General features: G+C 40.4%; 2 protein-coding genes across 3 annotated transcripts; one reads left to right on the top strand and one right to left on the bottom strand.

Annotated features, from left to right (window-relative positions):
• Positions 1-164: 164 nt before the first annotated feature.
• fbxl5 (F-box and leucine-rich repeat protein 5) lies at positions 165-8551 on the bottom strand. The gene is made up of 11 exons (XM_024798668.2): positions 8400-8551; positions 7438-7653; positions 6265-6360; positions 5882-6077; positions 5273-5458; positions 5061-5186; positions 4006-4160; positions 3816-3898; positions 2991-3716; positions 1605-1753; positions 165-1225 (listed from the first exon to the last, which is right to left on the bottom strand). The coding sequence occupies exons 1-11, from the start codon at positions 8481-8483 to the stop codon at positions 1149-1151; spliced, it is 2094 nt and encodes a 697-aa protein (XP_024654436.2). The 5' UTR covers positions 8484-8551; the 3' UTR covers positions 165-1148.
• Positions 5403-15861, top strand: LOC112430381 (serine/threonine-protein kinase Nek1-like). 2 transcript variants are annotated; one of them, XM_076880233.1, is made up of 7 exons: positions 5403-5487; positions 13965-14113; positions 14206-14302; positions 14420-14517; positions 14621-14704; positions 14801-14868; positions 15289-15861. In XM_076880233.1, the coding sequence occupies exons 2-7, from the start codon at positions 13997-13999 to the stop codon at positions 15389-15391; spliced, it is 567 nt and encodes a 188-aa protein (XP_076736348.1). In that variant the 5' UTR covers positions 5403-5487; positions 13965-13996; the 3' UTR covers positions 15392-15861. The 2 variants fall into 2 exon arrangements, with proteins under 2 accessions (XP_076736348.1, XP_076736347.1); XM_076880232.1 differs by lacking the exon at positions 5403-5487 and adding an exon at positions 13504-13599.
• The last annotated feature ends 4353 nt before the right edge of the window (positions 15862-20214 follow it).

Genomic DNA, 20214 nt, shown 5'->3' with positions numbered 1-20214 from the left:
ATGGAGTCATAATTTGTTGAAAGTCGCCAAGATGCACGGAGGATTTTCTGGCACTTTACTGACATTGGGTCGGCTGTAGCTCAGGTGGTGGATCAGGTCACCTACTACTTAGAAGGTTGGTGGTTCGATACTTTTTTGTTAACACAATAACAATAAGCAACTGCACAGTTTCTAACTCCAAGATGTTTTTATTAATTTGTTGTGAATTTTCAACAGAAATCATGCAAGGCTTTTGAACAGGAAAATAAATTCTGCTGCAGTATCATAAATGATGCAGTACTCTAGCTGGCCAAATACCCTGAAGACTTTTCCCAATTGACTATTTTTAATCCTGCTTTTCTATTTCTCTACAAACTCTTCAATCTTTCTCACAAGAACACTGGTCCATTTCTTTGCCCACTGGAGTGCATAAAGAAAAGTGAAAGCAAGAAACTCTTTCTGGACATTTAGTATCACAAATGTAAAAAAAAACAACAACAAAAAAAAAAAAAGGGGGGGGGGGGGGGGGGGGTTAAGGACTACACTGCAACATCAAGTACCAGTTCCTATGTCTGTGCATACTGTCGCTGTGCCAGCATCAACAGTGAACTGAACATCAATGTACGGCAGCACAAGGCAGCGAAAAAGAGTCACATGTAGGGACCTAACCATCAACAATCTGAGTGCCATTTGGAGCAGTCAGCTTCACCCAAAACTTAGACCACTTTGTTTCACCACACATTGTTATCAAATAAACGACGACGTTAGATTCAATTTAACAACAAAATTAACCCTATGCTGATAATGAGTTACAAAGTAAGGGGAGAAGCAGACTGGTGTAAATCTGTATCATTTTAGTGACAAAACAAACTTCGTTTAAACTACAGAAAACCACTGAGTTCTAGGTGTTCATTTTTTTCTAGGTTTTTACTTTTTTTAAACCAAAAAGAAAGAACCAGGATATTTGCAGACAGTTCAAATCCATTGTTACCCTTGTATGTTTTCCTTTTAGACAGCATTATTTCCATGAAATATAGACCGAAAGATTTAGAGCAAAATTACAGTTTCATCAAGAAATATTTTTAAGTGACACAAAATACAGCAAATGGTATTCCCAGAATAAAGTGCAATTAAAAGGAGACATTTCAGAATAGCATCGTTTTGCTGAATCACTCTCCAGAGCGGCAGCAAGCTCTGAAACCACACTGCAGGTTCTGGCAGCCGCTGGCCGTGTCTGCATGGGGACCTGCAGAGAAACACCACACTGCAGTTATCTACTGACCTGCAACCCACGCGACAAGTGAGAAACATCTGACACACACCCCCATATCCACAACATTTAAATATTTTCATTATGTTACTAAATAAATCAACTTTGTGTTACATAAAGTTCTGACAGTAAGGGCATCAATGTATTGTAATGCCTACTTACCTCCCCTCTCAGCGGCATCGGTTACTTACACTAGGACACATGCTATGCGAGTGGGGTTATTAATGTTTGTAATAGTTGCCACACACTGTAACACCACCGTGACATTTTATACAGTACAACATTAACACAGGCCTATGTCAAAACACATTACTAGGTGAAGAGCATGCAGCATTTTAGGTTTAACTTGTGTTACCGTTGATGTTGTCGCAATAATAGAAGTGCTCGTCATTGAGGGAAGGACAGGCCGACACCAGCTCCTGCAGCCCCACCTCAGTGATGAAGAGGCAGCCAGACAGGTTGAGATGCTCCAGCACAGGAAGCCCTCCACGCTGAGACAGAGCCCTGACACACAATGCAATGCAACCTCATTACAGCTACAACAACATGCAGACCAACACTGGGAACATCTAGATGAATGCAGATAATCCAGTCTTACCCTAATAAGAGCTGCACTGTATAATCTGAATTAGCTGATAGAAATGTTACTTGATATGCATTTTGAAAAGCACCTATATCTTTGTCTTAATTCAGTATAGTGGTGAGATGGCAGTACACTGAAATCTATGGTGGAATTCAAGAGCAAAAATAGCAGTAGAAGTATAACTTCCAGGAGGAAAAACCTAAAAACTCTGGAGCAAAGTCATAAATGTTTTTTATGACTAGTGATTTTATGTCCTCTTGACCACTGATATTAAACTTAATCTGTCGAATGCTTTAAAATGACTACATTTGAACTACTAGTAAGTAGCAGTTTACTTTTCATATGGCGCTGAATGTTTTTACCTTGTGAGTCTGTGAGAGTGTTTATCCCCGGACAAAGACAAATAAGGAAATGACCACAAGGCATTTCTTTGGGGTACGCTGGCAGGCGTTTATATTTCAGCAACCAAGGTTTGAAGGGGTACTGTGGCTGGTCTCCAGGTTAAAATTTCATCAGCGCAATTTGACGAAATGTGGTATTTACAGTTGTTCACAGTAACTCATTCATTCCACTGTGTCATTTTAGTTTGCTACCAATCTTCAAAAAACCTACCTAAAAACAAGTCATTTTCATAGAGGGTCATAACTGCCAAACTAAATGTATATATTATTAAATTAATAAAAATAAAACAAATTTAGGCATTAACTCCTAAAATGTGACAAGTCACTTCTGTATTTGACTTTGTATTGAAACTCATATTTAAACTAACTTATCTTTCGTTAAAGTTGACCTTTTTTAATTTAATGTATCAGCTTTTCTTTGTATACAACAGCCTGTTTATTTACTGGGAACAAACAGGAATTTGTTTTTACACCTGTATTCAATCTTTACATTCCCTCATTTGCACCTAATTAAGGAAATAAGGGGCCCATTATTTAAAGTCCCATGATGAGGTCAGATTTCTGCCTATTGGTTGATCTAATTTTCCTATGTGTGTACAGTCAGGGGATTACTGGAGACCTGAGTCCTGCGGTATGAAGTCAGTGGTTGTGTATACATTTTCTAAGTTTTGCTGTTTCGATCCTCTGTACAGATACTAAAAAATATATATGATGTGTTTTGTAGTTTGTTTGAAAGAGATTGATGCATTAACGTTACCTCAGGCCCAAGTCAGTGACTTGATAACATCCAGAGAGGCTGAGAAACCTCAGTGAGCGTTTCGTTTCTGATTGATCAGTCCTGTTTTCAGGCTGGAGACACTGCAGGCTCCCCATTGAGGAGCATTTAGTCTGAAATTCTGCTGTGCCATTTCTGGTCATGCCTGACTCAGACCCAGTAAAAGTCCTGAGGGCCACGTCGTTTGTGCAGCAGGTGGAGTGACCGCAGAGCACTTCTGCAGACAAGGCGTACTGCTGATGCAAATATGAGGCATCTGAGCCAGTCCTGTGCCCCCGCCTCCTGCTCCTCCTGCAACAGCACGAATTTCCCATAAATTGTGTCTCAACGAAGCTTTCCGCGTCAGTAAGCGGCATCCCACCACGTCGACTCCACTCTGCTGCGTCCTCAATATCAGCAAGGTCCAAAGGATCCAGGACCCATACTTGCATGGGTGTGCAGGCGGCACCCCAGCGGCCAGTCCCCTGCTTGAAAATTATGGCCTGCTTTCGTCCCACTGGATGTAGGTTTCTCTCATCAACAAGCGTGATGGGACCTGGGGAACTCTTAAGAAGCTTGGCTCGCTTGTCTGAGCGTTTGTCAATGCAGGTGGAAGACATGAGGTCACCCAGCCCAAAAGACAGTTTCTTCAAGGTGTGATCAGTGATTTTCTCACACCCCGACAAATCCAGGTGCTCCAGAGAGTGACAAGCTCCGAGAGATGACCAGCTAAAAAGGAAAGGATAGACTCAATATAAGTTTTGAGTTTTATGTACATCCGCTTTGTCATAAACAGTTAGCATTTCAGTATTCATTTTTAATACTAACCTGTCAAATGCAAAGTCTGTAACGTCAGTCTGCGTCAGGTCTAGATGAGTAATATTGGGGCAGAAACTGAGGATTTGACGTACCTGGAAAGCAAGAACATTTATCTTACAACACAGCTCAACCAACGAGCTTTCTGAGCTTTGACATTGTGCTAGTACAACAGCAAAATAAAGGTTTGTGCTCCGCCTACCATTTTACTTGAGACTGTAGAGCTATATGCCAGAACAATGGACTTGACAGAAGGACCAACAGCTGGAAGAAGATTCTGGATAATCCCATTCAGGAGCCTCTTCTCCCGCTTAGCAGTGCTGATTGCAAGGGAGCCCTCAATTTGACCTGACACATCTGATGAACCATTGAACAACATGGGTGACACATTACAGAGCTTAAACTGGAGGTGGTATGACACATCTTTAGGCAACACTAGAGGTGTATCATACCATGATGACACATAAAGCAGAGTCTGGGATCAAAAGCAGCAAAATACTTGAAAAGTAAATAGAGACGACTGGCTTCACCACATGTGAATGAATGTGTGACGCCCTGTTTAAAACTCTTAAACAGACACCTCTACATTTTTAATCTAGTTTTATTACCCAATATCAACAGGGCAAACAGTGAGGAACTATAAAAGTAGAGGTCAAAAATAGACACTAAATGTCTTTAGGTATCATATTTAATGAAGACTTGCCTTTTACACAGGCTGCATATAACCATAAACCTGTTTTACAGCCCTGTTCACACTGAACGTGTCACGTAGAACCAGTGCACCAAAACTGCTCGACCTGAGTGAGTAACTTCTGTAAAACGACACACTGTTGATTTCCTCGCAAACAAATATCTACATCAGTAGTCAGTTTTGGCTGGCTAATTTTATGCTGTTATTGAAAGCCAGTGAATTGTCAACGTTTTGAAAGAGAATGACAAGACACCCACAGATTGCAGTAGTTTATTTACCAGCCATTTTACTTAAACGGTGTGTTCAATGGGAACCGGGCTTAACATTACCGAGCATTTATAAAAGTGGGGGTTTTCTTTGCTTGTTTTTGTCACACGTATCTTGCTAAATGTGGGCTGAATGGATAGGAATGACTGGGTAGGAACCTATAATACAACAGTACATCCCAAATGATGCCTTTCTGGCAGCTTGTGTCTGAAACATTACATTAGTAATAGTTGCTTGTGCTTTAAATACCACTTAAATCGCTATGAGACACAAGCCCTTTACCTAAGACAAAACCTCACCAGACTCATCGACATCAGCGTCCTCATCCCATTCCTGATAGGCACGACCCTCATTCTGCCGACTCTTCACCCACTCCTCATCTGGCTCCTGGTCAAGCTCCCCAGGGGGGCCATTATAATAATCACCTACATAACAGAGACAAAAATATTCATTAGTTGTGTACACACTTGAGTGAAATAATTCTTCACCAGTACATAAAACTCGAGCGTACCTCTGGCCCAGCGCACAGGATAAAGGTGCCTCCACAAAGAGCCGGTCTTAGCTAGCTCTGACCAGGAGCTGCACACTTGACTGCAGCGACACAGATCTTCAGGGCCTAAATAATGGAACAGCCTCAGCATAATTTCCGTGGGGAGCTGGGAGATGTGGGTGGAGGAATTCCTGTTTTTTTCCAGTTCTGAGGAAGAGTATGGAATAGCTTTGCTCGTAAGTGTTCTCAAATACCAAAATGATGAAGTGTACCTTTTACAAATGTCAACCACTTTCTAAGACAGAGTGTTCTTTTATGAAGCTGGTGACTTTAACAGTTAAAACATTGTCCTGGTAGTACAGAGGTCCGTTATCAAGTATACATTTTTAACATTTTGCAGCAAGACAGACGCAGGTATAAACAAGTTAGTCATGCCTAAACTGATCATAAGAAATGCCTTAATGGACAGTCAAAATGTCTGCTGGACATGAGTTACCGCATTGCATTAGATCTAAAAGACAACTGATTGATATGCTTATCTAAACATGTCGTATATTGAACAGTGGGGTTACTTGACCAATTATAATGTGCTTAAGTACGAAGCACCAGCTTAAATATATACTCACTCACCATAATCTGTCTTCTCATGATCAGCATATTTGAAGGCTTTCTGGAGCACCTCCGCCTGGCTCCACAAACTGAAGCCTTTTAGCACCTCTGCGGCACTGTCCAATTGCTGTTGGTTGCAGTGCTGCGCTATCACTTGTTTCTTGATGTCCTTGAGCTCCTCATAGCTGAAGTACTGCATAAGCATAGGCTGAAACACCTGCAACGAATCTCCTCAGTTTACAAACAGCTTGCAACAGTTTAATTTACCTGGACATGAACAGACACGTTTTTATGATAACTTTCAGTGCATGTTTTTACCTTTTGTTGTTCAACATAAATTAGTCTTAATTGATGTCCCACACAATATAAAAAAAGAAAGGAAAAGAAATTTGAGCATCTTATACCTCCTCTTCCTCCTTCATGTGGGGCAGAAAGTCCTGTGTAAAAGCTTCTAGTCTCTCCTTCAGCTGCTGGGCATAGTTAAGCTGCTCATATTCACTCTAAAAACACACAACAATGATTAATTCATGGTCTGTGTCCAAATCACCCTTACTCAATCACTACTCCCTGAGAAGTACATTTTGATTTTGCATCATCATTAATGGCTGTGTTGTGCAATAATTGTTGTACATTAAAGTATTATTTTCTATTCAAAAATATTTTAATGTCATTACTACAGGAGTTGATTTACTCAGGGTTACTCGGGGTTATTTCTCAGGGTAAATATCATGAACTCTTTTTTTAACACAAATGACAGGAATTCAATATAATTTAAATATTTAGGACAGTATTGTTTTTCCCAGGAGACAGTTTTCCTTGGGACAGAAAGCAGGATTACTCCTGAAAGCAAAAATAGAAAATGTTTTCTGATTTGCAAACTGGCAGCGGAAGTTCGGGTTTACACAATTGCATAATTCTAAAAAGGCCTTTATTTTTGCCTCTTATTTCTTGGGGTGGAGGTTTGCCCATGGCTTGACAGAACAATAACTCTTGTCTCTCGATAAGCAGATCACAAAAATAACCCTCCCTCTGCTCCAAGCAGTTCAACTTACTAACTTCATCCTTAATAACTTCATTCATCCTTTTTCTTCTTTTAAATGTGAAACTGTAACACTTGAGAACTGTGACAAAAGTGGATATCACAAATGAGTATTATTCCACACTTAAAGGAAGTGTAGTATGATTAACGTGCAGATTTCTCATGGCACAATGGGCCTTTAGGGACTGACTGCCCAAGTGTGTAAGTTAGCTAAAACGAATTCTCATTTATTATAATGCTGGTAATTTTGCTTCGCATGTGAGTAAAACCGCTTTGAAGAGGTGCCAGAAATTACATGTGTACATGAAAAATAAAAACCCTTGATGTCTTTGTATGTACTATAATCTTTGCGTTGCTGACATGATACTTATTCTAATGACTGAGTGGTACCCAACAATTGAGCACTGTACTACATGTTTTTCCCCTTACCTAAAGCCAATGTTTTTCTGGTTAGCTATTTTTAAAGTTGCATCAAGTGAAATATAGGATCATAGCATGTCAATAAAATGTGTATTTTAAAATGCCAGTCGATCGTTACCTTAATACTATGAAGCCCTTTCTCAAAGAGGGACAACATCTCTGAAAGTTTGTTGTCAGAGTGTACATTGTACACTGTGCAGCAGCGCTGCTGCAGCAGCCCGATAATGTACTCGTTCTCAATTTGCTCATGCATCTTGAACTCCTTAAATGTGGCGCACAGGGACTGGAGAAATGAGCGGAAATCATTGTTGTTGGAGAAGTTGGTGTTGGACAGCTGTGGAAGAAGAATTATCAAATAAGATCTTTGCGTTATTTCTTACAAAATAAATCATCACATAAGATCCATGTGATCAAAAAAAAAAAAAAAAAAAAAAAAAAAAAAAAAGATCCATGTGATCTATGTTAGCGTTGCAGTTGGTAGGATTAGACACGTAACACGTAATACTATGTTTATATATACGTGATACGTATATGTAAACATAGTGGCTGTATGCCAGAGTGTCAAATCATCAGTGTTGTAACCGAGCTAGGGTTAGTGAAGCACACCCTTCGTGCATTAGCTGTTGCAGCTAAATGAGCTTACCTGGCTTGTCTTGTTAAGACACTTCTTATTAATATATGCACCACCCTTTGCGAGAACATTAGGAACTCCAATGTGGCACTTAAAGCACGTTATATAAGCTATCTTGCAAGTTAGTTAGGCTAGTAAACAGAAAAAGCTTTTAGCTGCGGAGACGAGTGGCTATAAAACTTTATTAGGTTCAGTCGGATAGGGTTCCACGCTGCTGGAAACGTGAATACTATCACGTAACGCTGACCACAGATCAACCAAAGGGTCTCAGTGTGGTCGTCAGACAGTCATCCGACAGTTCATCTCCTTCGACTGACTCAATTATTGCTGCTATTACGCTAGCTAGCTAGCTAGCATGCTAGCAGGTGTTCGCTTCACCTTCAGACACCAACCTCCAAAAAATTGTTCGTAAATCTGCAAAATAAGGAACGACAGTTAGTTGTACACACCTTTTCGCAGTACAGGCCCACCAGCTGCTTCATTCGCCAGTGTGGGCCAGTAAAAACATCCACCTCGTCCGGAAAAGGAGCCATGTTCACTGGACCTCACTGCGTCATCTGCTCACAGCCTTCGATACAATCAAACAAGGAGGCGTGAGCGAGCCGCCCGCGTCACCGCGGCTTGTAAATCCAGTAAATGTGTTTAGGAATTTAGTCTAAATTTTAAAAAAAATAAATTGAATAAAATAAAACAGAATTTTACATTGAGATATGTATTTTTTGTTGCTTAATCGTTTGCGATATTACATTTTTTTGAAAGACGAATACCTTTGTGAATTTCATTTTGCTGCGTTTAAACAGCCAAATTCCGAAATATATAGTATGCCAGTATGCTATACCTATTTAAATATACAGTATACTTTATATATGACTTTCAGGTTTTTGTCAGGTTTTTATGTGGCAGAGCCCACATAAAGTACGGAAGACCTAAACCTAAAATAAGACTGAAATAAATTAATCACTAAATAAACAATGTTACTAAATGCTGTGAAAATAAGATTAAATTGGGGAAATTATTTCATTAAATGTCTGACCCACCATCCAAAGAGAACGACTACTGCAATTGCTGCAGGAGCACTAAACTAGTGTTTACCAAACAATTAAATTAAGTTCACACTGCAATAACTTATCCACCATGGTGGGTGTTTATGTTTTTCATTACCAAACTGTAATAATTGATTTAAGATATATTTGAAGTCAATAACAATGGAATCAATAAACCTTGAAGCCTATCCATAATGAACACTTTTAAAAGTAAATAAAAAAATGGAGAATTTTATTAATATTTTATAAATAAATAAGTAGACAATTAGATAATAAATACAGAAGCAACTTTTATATAATTTATAATTTGAATCAATACTGTGGTCTTTCAGTTTGACAGTTACGGTATTCCATACAGGTAAGATAAGATAAGATAAGATAAGATAAGATAAGATAACTCTTTATTGTCATTGCACAGTCATACATAGTACAGTAGTACAATGAAATTGGAAAAACTGTCCTACGTCGGCACTACATATAACACAACACGACACGATATGACACATCACAACGCAACAAACAACACAACACAGTATATTAACTTAGTATAAAAAAGAAGAATAAGTGTATGTGTATTGCACACTGTTATTATTAGTGATAGGATTTCCGGCTCTTTTTAGAGATCCGGCTCTTTCGGTTCGGCTCACTAAAAAGAGCCGGCTCTTTCGGCTCCGAACCGGCTCTTCAGGTTGTTTTGTTGCTTTAATTAATTTATTATTAACAATAATATAAAATTATGCACAAAAGGAATTACTAACGTAAAAAAAAGTGGTTTTATTTATATATGTTTATATATAAATATATGCGGTGGCCCCTAGAGACAAAACACGTACAAACTCCAAAACACATTTCTAGCATGAACTGAACTTCCAAAGCAGAGCTACTAGATCACTTAAATTACACAATTGAAAGCATGTGTGTATTGTTTGTGTATTTATACACAGGCACTCATATATATTCAAATAATTTTAAAAAAAGTTCATTTACCTGTTATTACCACACACCAAATCCGGTCGTTGGTACTTGCTGGCTTGTGTAGCCACAAGATAACAAAGGCTCAACACTGCGCCCGGCATCCTGGAGCACTTCTGTTGTCTTTTGTACGTGTTTTGAGTTTTTATGTGCTTCTGAGTTTTTACGTGCTTCGGAGTTTGTACGTGTTTTGGAGTTTGTACGTGTTTTTACGTGTTTTGGAGTTTGTACATGCTTCAGAGTTCGTACGTGATTTGAAGTTTGTATGTGCTTTGTCTCTAGGGGCCACCGTAAATATACTTTTATTTATTCACTCCACATAAAATGTAATAAATAAATCATATAATACAAAAATCAACTATTCACATTTCAAGTTTTAACTATTTAAATTTTCAGCTTTTTCCTTTTACAAATTTAAAGTGAAAAGAACACAAAACACTGCAAACCACAACACAATTAAATATAAATTATAATATGAAAACAAACAGAAGATGCACATTCTCTGTCATATGGACCTGCATGAATAAACTTTCTGAATCCTTTATCATCTGCAACCGAAAATAGTTGTGGATGATTACTATACCTTATGTTGTTGTCCCTGCCTCTCTTTCTCTCTCTCTGTCTCTGTTCCTGTGCTACTGAGTGTAACTACCGCCCCTCCCCCCCTCTGCCCAGCGTAAAGCACAAGGCTCGCGTGCAGAGTGAAGCGGGAAAAAAGTGCGAGAGAGAGGCTGAGAAAAAGAAAAAAAAAAAACCCACGTGACGGCTCGCGATAAGGAGCCGGCTCGCGTCGTTCAAATCAAATTCAAATTCAAATTTTATTTGTCACGTACACAGTCATACACAGTACGATATGTAGTGAAATGCTTGGACAACTACTCGTGACCTAAAGAAAGTCACGTCAAAGTGCCGGCTCTAAGAGCCATTTCGTTCGCGAACGACCCATCACTAGTTATTATTGCACATTAATTATTATTGCACCTTGTTATAAATATAAATATTATTGTTATCGTTTTAAACATTGTTACCTCCCCCCTAAAAAGTCCAGGGAGGTATCCAGTCAGGTCAGCTATTTACACTGATCAGGGCTATTGCCCTGTTGTAAAAGCTGTCCTTGAGTCTATTTGTTCGGGACCTCAGCAGCCTGAACCTCCTGCCAGACGGCAGCAGCTTAAACACCCGGTGTCCTGGGTGTGTGCAGTCCCGTAGGATGCTGCGTGCCCTCTTGAGACAGCGAGTGCTGTACAGGTCCTTCAGGGAGGGAAGAGGATGTCCAATGATTTTTTGGGCCATGTTGATGACCCTCTGGAGTGCCTTTCTGTGTGCTGTGGTGCAGCTGTAGAACCACACACCGATGCAGTACGTCAGCACACTTTCAATGGAGCAGCGGTAGAAGACGGTCAGCAGCTCCTTCTTCAGTTCCATTTTTCTGAGGATTCTCAGAAAGTGGAGACGCTGTTGGGCCTTCTTTAAGACCGCAGAGGTGTTAGAGCTCCATTGGAGGTCTGTGTCTATGTGCACACCCAGAAACTTGAAACTGGAGACCCTTTCCACGCACTCCCCGTTGATGCTGACAGGCTGCAGCTCGGACTTCCTCCTTCTGAAGTCAACTACCAGTTCTTTTGTTTTGGTGGTATTGAGGTCCAGGTTGTTATCTGCACACCAATCTGACAGCCTCTGAACTTCAGCTCTGTATGCAGTCTCATCTCCCCCTGAGATGAGCCCCACCACGGTGGTATCATCTGCAAACTTGATGACTGTGTTGTCTGGGTGGGAACTAACACAGTCATGTGTGTACAGAGTGTACAGTAGGGGACTCAGTACACAGCCTTGTGGAGAGCGATGTTGAGGCTGAGGGCTGAGGAAAGATGAGGCCCCACTCTAACTCTCTGTACACGGTCTGAGAGGAAGTCTCTGATCCAGCGGCAGGTGGTGGAAGGAAGTCCAATTTCCAGCAGTTTAACTATTAGTCTGTCCGGGAGTATTGAAAGCAGAGCTAAAGTCAACAAAGAGCAGCCTGGCGTAACGGCCCTGCACTTCCAGGTGAGAGATGGTGGTGTGGAGCGTTGTAGCAATGGCATCTTCAGTTGATCTGTTAGCTCTGTATGCAAACTGGAGCAGGTCGAGTGTGGGTGGCAAGCAGGACATGATGTGACGTCGGACCAGTTTCTCGAAGCACTTCATTATAACAGGTGTTAGAGCAACTGGTCGGTAGTCGTTGAGGCTGCTAATGTTAGTACGCTTTGGCAGTGGGACAATTGTGGCTGACTTTAGGCACGGCGGGATGCAGGACTGGGACAGTGAAGTGTTGAAGATCTTAGTGAAGACCCCAGCCAGCTGGTCTGCACAATCTTTTAGGACCTTTGCGGTTACCCCATCTGGTCCGGTGGCCTTCCTGGGGTTCACTGCCCTCAGTGTGCGCCTCACCTCATATTCCTGCACTATGAGGCTTGGGCTGCTGCTGTCCGATGTTTTTGCTGCTGCTGCCTCTGGTCCCTTCACCTCAAAGCGTGCGAAGAAGTGGTTCAGCTCCTCCGCAAGCTCCGCGTTACCCTCAGTCAACGTGGTATTGCCAGGTTTGTAGTTGGTTAAGTGCTGAACTCCCTGCCATACCTGTCGTGAGTTTTTGGTGCTGAAGTGGTCTTCGATCCTTCTCTTGTACGCTGCCTTGGCCTCTCTGATGCCTCTTTTCAACTCAGATCTGGCTGCACTGTACTGCATACCATCACCGGATCTAAAAGCGGTGTCACGTTGCTTCAGCAGGACCTGGACCTCTTTAGTCATCCAGGGTTTCTGGTTGGAATACACCCGGAGACGTTTGTCCACAGTGACACTGTTGACACAGAAGTTAATATATGAGAGCACTGATGTTGTGTGCTCTTCAAGGTCCTGATGTTCGAACACGCTCCAGTCCGTGTTTTCAAAACAGTCCTGCAGCTGATGTGATGCACCTTCTGGCCAGGGGGCTCTTCTCCTAATGGGAGTGTATGCAGGGATCAACAGCATGGACATGTGGTCTGACAAACCTAGATGTGGTAGAGGGGTTGCTCTGTAGCCTTTTTGGATGTTGCTGCAGGCTTTACCCAATGTGTTTTCCCCCCTCGTTGCACATTTAATATGCTGTTCAAATCTGGGGAATACTGACCTTAAATCAGCATGGTTGAAGTCCCCAGCTATAATGTGCACTGCGTTTGGATGGGAGTTCTGCTGGTTGCTTATTGTCTTGTGCAGCTCCTCCATGGCAGAGTTAGGTATTAGGAGGATAGTGTGTTACTAAATTTAGCGAAGCTCTGTGGTTTAGATACATAATATGAAAATACTAAATGAAGTACCTAAAAAATAAATACATTTTAACTAAATTAATCGCCAAACGTTACACGTTCTCCATGCTTCTCAGTTGGTTTGCGGTTGCTATGGAAAATGTCCACAGCAACGGTGTCATTGGGGGCGGAGACTGGTAAGCGTCATCCACAATAAAAGATGATGGACAGTCGTGTCCACCAATTAATGTTCGGTCTTGGTACATCTGACCAATGAAAACGTACAAAAAATGTAGCCGTAGTTAGATAGAGAGTGCGAGGACAGTATCAAGTACCCAAACCTCTATGAGAAAGGCAGCGAGAAAAGACTAATGGTAAGGCACACAGAAACGTATACGGCTACACAGTGAGCCGGTGATATTATATCAGTTAGAGTTTTGTACATTCACAAGGTAAATATTTTATGAAGCTCCCATCTTCTTCTAGCTTCTAAGTAACGGGAACGCTAGCTGTTTTGCTACCAGCTGTGTTGTGTCTTGCATCTCAGCATCACAGTCCGTCTCTTTCTGTCTGACAGCGGTCCACAATGGAGCTAACATTACATTTCCCGGACGACGCACAATTGTCATTATTAAGACTACCAAATGTTTGCCTTTTATAAAGCTTCTGTCACGGAACCCTCGATTAAAGCCTAGTTACACCGAGCAATAGCATTAGCATGTTCTTGATGTCTTTGTAGATCCAGCATGTGGAGCCAGTCATTCCAATAACATGGACAAGTACGAAAAGGTGAAGAAAATTGGGGAAGGTTCATTTGGAAAGGCTATCCTGGTCAAATCCAAAGATCATGGACACCAATATGTCATTAAGGAGATTGGCATATCTGGAGTAAGCTTCTGTGCATATTTTTTACACAAGCTTGGCATGTTCTTTTCAGTGTGCGCTTCATCTCGTTACCCTCCTCTTCATTACTTTGACAGATGTCCAGCAAAGAGAGGCAGGAATCTCGGAAGGAAGTTGCTGTTCTTGCCAACATGAGTCATCCAAACATCGTCCAGTATAAGGAATCTTTTGAAGGTATTAATGCCATTCAAATAGCTCATCTGTTTATGTGAAGAAACTATTATCAAATGTGCACTGTGTGATAACTACATACTATAAGTTTTTTTTATTTTATTTGTATTTTTTTCCCAGAGGGTGACTGCCTGTATATTGTGATGGACTACTGCGAGGGTGGAGACCTATTCAAAAAGATCAACTCTCAGAAAGGGGTACTGTTCTCAGAAGCGCAAGTAAGCCAGCAACTACTCAAGGCAGTCACTGTGCAAACAGTATACAGATATTTGGTTAAACTGATCACAATACATATGGTTTACTGTAGTCTCCCTTTTTGAGATCCTAGATTGGTTTGTGCAGATCTGCCTAGCGCTCAAGCATGTGCACGATCGAAAAATTCTCCACAGAGACATAAAATCACAGGTATTGTTTCATAAATCACAAGATTCCCTTTAAGTGATAAGTTGTTTGTTTGCATGTATTGGATTATTTACATGTGTTCTCATAATGCTTGTGTAGAACATCTTTTTGACAAAAGATGGAACAGTTCAGCTTGGAGACTTTGGAATTGCAAGGGTGCTGAACAGGTATGCACACTGTTGTCTAAATAGCCCTGCAGTTTTTCATTAAGCATAGATTCCAGACTAAAAGTTGAAGAACACTTTGCATTTCTGGTAATAAGACATTCTGTTTTACTATATTTAAAAAATATTATAGTTTATTTTGTTGAAGTTTGTTATTTGTACACTTTTTAACTGTTCTTACACAGAAATATCTTTTGGTTAAATCAAATATGTCTGATCTTATAATGTATTACGTGTTTTATGTATTTATACATTATGTTCTGAGGTTCTTAGGTGCATTTATTATTGATGTTGATTTTTTCCCTTTTTTACAGCTGTTTTTGCTTTGATTTATGTCATTGTTTGTATTTTTGCACATTAGACAGTGCTTATTTGAAATATTGAAGCTTTAATATTAAAATGTGCTATTTTTCTGTTTTTCAGCACTGTAGAACTGGCAAGAACATGCATAGGAACACCATATTACCTGTCACCAGATGTCATGGTCCTGGGTCATTTTGACCCAGTGTTCTTAGTTTTTCTGTAGTTTTGTATTTTGTTTCTTATGTCCATTGGATTGTTTGGTTTGGTATTTGGATTCCCCCTGTGTCCATGTTTTTATTGTGGTGTTTGCTCTGGTACCGTGTTCCCATCCTATGGGTTCTGTGTTCTCCTCATCCCCTCGTATTCATCCTTCTTCTCTGCCTCTCTCTCTCTCTGTGCTCATCTCTGTGTACTGTTGTGTTTAAGGTCCACATCTTGGTGTCAGTATCGTCAGTTTCGTGTCCTCCCTGCTCGGCCATGAGTAATTGTCTTCAGCTGTGTTCCCCGTGTGTTCCCACTTCCCTCGTTACCTTCTGTGTATTTATGTCAGTGTCCCTTTGTTCTGTGTTGCGTCGTCCCTCTAGGTTGTGTGCATTTTCCGTGTCTTCCCAGCGCCTCAGCTTTTAGTTGCTCCCAGTATAGTTTTGTATGACTTCTTATGTTCCTGTTAATAAAGACCGGCCTTTGAGTTCATCCCCGTGTGTCTAGAGCCGTGCATTTGGGTCCTCTCTTGCCTTCACACAGCCGCCGCATGACACCAGAGATCTGTGAAAATAAACCATACAATAACAAAAGGTACTTGGACTTCTGGAATATCGTACATTGGTGTCTAGTTGTCAAGCAAATTCAATAGTAATCAATGGGACAAGGTGTCTCCCCACTGAATCTTGAGTCTGCAGGATTAGGTGGTGGCTACAGTGTAATGTAAGGAGATCACCTCGCCTTTTTATTGAGTAAACTTGCTCGCTTACATCTACAGCAGGAAGCTGGTATTGATTTTTCTCCTTAACTATTTTAAGTGTACATGCAATTTAACCCACTTTAGTTACAATGAGTGAAGTAAATTTAGCTCAGTCTAAATGATCTGGAGTTTTCTTGTCAATAGTCTTATTTTCATCTCAGTTTATAAAAGGAAAGTAAAGGGCATGCACTTGACTGTTGATACCTTATTGAATGAATAATAAACTTAACCCAGAACTTATCCCTGCCCACCCATTTGTATGTTCTCGCCTCTCATTTTCCTTGCTTTTCCTTCCTGCTGCAGTGATATTTGGGCCCTAGGGTGTGTTCTGTATGAAATGTGCACTCTTAAGCATGCAGTAAGTATTCTGTGTGAGCTGTTTAATTATAATTATACAGTATTTTAAGGTGTTTTATGCAGCATTTACTGTTCTCTCACATACTAATTTTGATCTCTTCCCTGTATATTCTATATGTATAACTGTAGTTAGATAATGTACTGTTAGATAATACACTGAAATTAATTTCCAGTATATTAATTCCTAATTTAATCTGTAATCCAGTACAGTCCCCACATTAAGAATCCCTATATAGTTCAATTGTCTTCAGTAATTTCTATGCAGTGGTTACAGCTGTGTGAGCCTTTGCATTTGTTTATTCTCAGTTTGAGGCTGGCAACATGAAGAACTTGGTTCTTAAGATAATTCGTGGGTCGTACCCTCCTGTGTCTTGTCACTACTCCCAAGAACTGCGATCTCTCCTTGCACAGCTGTTTAAACGCGACCCTTGAGAGCGACCCTCTGTCACGGTCCTGGGTCTTATGACCCAGTGTTTTGAGTTTCAGTTCTTTTGATGTTCATAGTGTATGTTTAAGCTTATCAGGTTTCCTAAGTTTATTTGTTATCATGCCTAAGTGTTTCTAGTTCTTATTATTTCCCCCTCGTGTTCCAACTATGTTAAATCTCCCTTGCCCTTCGTGTGTTTCATGTCTGTTGTCTTATGTTGTTATGTCTGCCTCTCATGTTCCTGTTTCATTTTGGAGAGATCTCGTGTTTTTATATTATGGATTATGTTTTGAGTCCTTTGTGGTACTGTTTCGTGTTTCCCTAGATCTCAGTTATGGTTATCTTAGGTTTTGCTCTTTGGCTTCGTCATATGGCTTCCCTGTGTTCCATGTTATGTCCACTGTGATGGTTTTGTACCATATTTCAGGTTCCTATATTCTGTCTCCCCAGTTGCTGTTAAGTTTGCATGTTTAGAATTCAGTCAGTGTGTTTCCTGTTTTACTTTGAAGGTCCATGTCTCATGTGAGTGTTTCTAGTTTTGCTTCCCTTGCCTCGTCCTGCTTTATTACCCTCAGCTGTTCCTCCATGTGTTCCCACTTCCCCTAATCACCTCCTGTGTATTTAAGTCCTCTGTTTTCAGTGTGTGATTGTCAGGTCGCCTGTTGTCCACGCCATGTTTCCCATGCCATGCTTCCAAGTTTCTTGCCTAGGTTTTTCTTATTGCTTGTTTAGATTCCCCAGTTTAGGTTTGTGTTAATTTTGCTTCAGTTTGCCTTGCCCTTTGTTTGTACCTCTTCTACTAGCCTTATTAAACGGCTCGCCTTTTGTTAACATTTCAAGTTCTGTTCCCTGTTCCTTGGCGTCTGCGTTTTGGGTCCTTTTTCAATTCATACAGTCTGCCCTCGCCAGACTGTGACACCCTCAGTCAACAGCATACTGGACAAACCTTTCCTCTCCTGCAGGATTGAGAAGTTTCTCACACCACAGGTAGACTCTGCAGCTGATTGTTAATTCTTTGGGTTTTTTGGTTTGTTTTTTTTTGCAAAAACTAGCTTGCTCATTAAATTTCTTACTCATTTCAGATCATTGCTCAGGAATTTCGCCATACTTTTCTTCACAAGCAGCCTAAATCGGGTGTGGCACAGGTGCCATCAGGTGAGCAAACTCGTCATGAAGAAGACTACAAGGGGTCTGTCTTCTACAGCTTGTTTGTAGATTCTAGAACTAATCAGCCACCAAGTCGGGCACATATTCATGGCATTAAAGAGGACCTCAACACCTTAAATCAAAACTGATAAATGAAGTATGCTGGACTTCTGCATCTTTTGTACAATAATCTGCTCATTTCTTTTTGATTTTTATTATGATGTGAAAATACACTGTGTGTGTGTGTGTGTGTGTGTGTGTGTGTGTGGGGTGCGGTGCGCACATTGGCTGACTAAAATACAAATTTTGTTAGTTTTTGAGTTTTTCTTCTAAATTACTTCTGGATATCTCATAATATCAGCCTCAGCCCAGAAGATTACAAAACCAGCCGCCAAATACGGAGTGCCTTTAACTGTGAGGAAGGTCCCAGATGGAGCCAGAAAGCCTGCAGACAAGAAACCAGCTGGAAAACACAAACCGGTTAGTAACTATTAGGAACAGGAATTCCTGTGTTTTTTTTTTTTTTTTCTCCAGTTCTGAGGAAGAGTATGGAATAGCTTTGCTCGTAAGTGTTCTCAAATACCAAAATGATGAAGTGTACCTTTTACAAATGTCAACCACTTTCTAAGACAGAGTGTTCTTTTATGAAGCTGGTGACTTTAACAGTTAAAACATTGTCCTGGTAGTACAGAGGTCCGTTATCAAGTATACATTTTTAACATTTTGCAGCAAGACAGACGCCAGATCTATGTTAGCGTTGCAGTTGGTAGGATTAGACACGTAATACTATGTTTATATATACGTGATACGTATATGTAAACATAGTGGCTGTATGCCAGAGTGTCAAATCATCAGTGTTGTAACAGAGCTGGGGTTAGTGAAGCACACCCTTCGTGCATTAGCTGTTGCAGCTAAATGAGCTTACCTGGCTTGTCTTGTTAAAACACTTCTTATTAATATATGCACCACCCTTTGCGAGAACATTAGAAACTCCAATGTGGCACTTAAAGCACGTTATATAAGCTATCTTGCAAGTTAGTTAGGCTAGTAAACAGAAAAAGCTTTTAGCTGCGGAGACGAGTGGCTATAAAACTTTATTAGGTTCAGTCGGATAGGGTTCCACGCTGCTGGAAACGTGAATACTATCACGTAACGCTGACCACAGATCAACCAAAGGGTCTCAGTGTGGTCGTCAGACAGTCATCCGACAGTTCATCTCCTTCGACTGACTCAATTATTGCTGCTATTACGCTAGCTAGCTAGCTAGCATGCTAGCAGGTGTTCGCTTCACCTTCAGACACCAACCTCCAAAAAATTGTTCGTAAATCTGCAAAATAAGGAACGACAGTTAGTTGTACACACCTTTTCGCAGTACAGGCCCACCAGCTGCTTCATTCGCCAGTGTGGGCCAGTAAAAACATCCACCTCGTCCGGAAAAGGAGCCATGTTCACTGGACCTCACTGCGTCATCTGCTCACAGCCTTCGATACAATCAAACAAGGAGGCGTGAGCGAGCCGCCCGCGTCACCGCGGCTTGTAAATCCAGTAAATGTGTTTAGGAATTTAGTCTAAATTTTAAAAAAAATAAATTGAATAAAATAAAACAGAATTTTACATTGAGATATGTATTTTTTGTTGCTTAATCGTTTGCGATATTACATTTTTTTGAAAGACGAATACCTTTGTGAATTTCATTTTGCTGCGTTTAAACAGCCAAATTCCGAAATATATAGTATGCCAGTATGCTATACCTATTTAAATATACAGTATACTTTATATATGACTTTCAGGTTTTTGTCAGGTTTTTATGTGGCAGAGCCCACATAAAGTACGGAAGACCTAAACCTAAAATAAGACTGAAATAAATTAATCACTAAATAAACAATGTTACTAAATGCTGTGAAAATAAGATTAAATTGGGGAAATTATTTCATTAAATGTCTGACCCACCATCCAAAGAGAACGACTACTGCAATTGCTGCAGGAGCACTAAACTAGTGTTTACCAAACAATTAAATTAAGTTCACACTGCAATAACTTATCCACCATGGTGGGTGTTTGTTTTTCATTACCAAACTGTAATAATTGATTTAAGATATATTTGAAGTCAATAACAATGGAATCAATAAACCTTGAAGCCTATCCATAATGAACA

Source organism: Maylandia zebra, linkage group LG23 (genome assembly GCF_041146795.1).
Source record: "Maylandia zebra isolate NMK-2024a linkage group LG23, Mzebra_GT3a, whole genome shotgun sequence".
In the NCBI taxonomy this organism is placed as follows: Eukaryota; Metazoa; Chordata; class Actinopteri; order Cichliformes; family Cichlidae; genus Maylandia; species Maylandia zebra.
Note: the sequence above shows the minus strand (reverse complement) of the source record. Positions and strands in the feature narration are given on the sequence as shown.

Coding starts and splice junctions, on each gene's coding strand:
- fbxl5 (XM_024798668.2), bottom strand. CDS start 8,483: ATGGCTCCTTTTCCGGACGAGGTGGATGTTTTTACTGGCCCACACTGG. Junction 6,361..7,437: donor AAGGGCTTCATAGTATTAAG/GTAACGATCGAC, acceptor GTGTGTTTTTAG/AGTGAATATGAGCAGCTTAA. Junction 5,459..5,881: donor TCATGAGAAGACAGATTATG/GTGAGTGAGTAT, acceptor ACTCTTCCTCAG/AACTGGAAAAAAACAGGAAT.
- LOC112430381 (XM_076880233.1), top strand. CDS start 13,997: ATGGACAAGTACGAAAAGGTGAAGAAAATTGGGGAAGGTTCATTTGGA. Junction 14,114..14,205: donor AGGAGATTGGCATATCTGGA/GTAAGCTTCTGT, acceptor TTACTTTGACAG/ATGTCCAGCAAAGAGAGGCA. Junction 14,303..14,419: donor GTATAAGGAATCTTTTGAAG/GTATTAATGCCA, acceptor TTTTTTTCCCAG/AGGGTGACTGCCTGTATATT.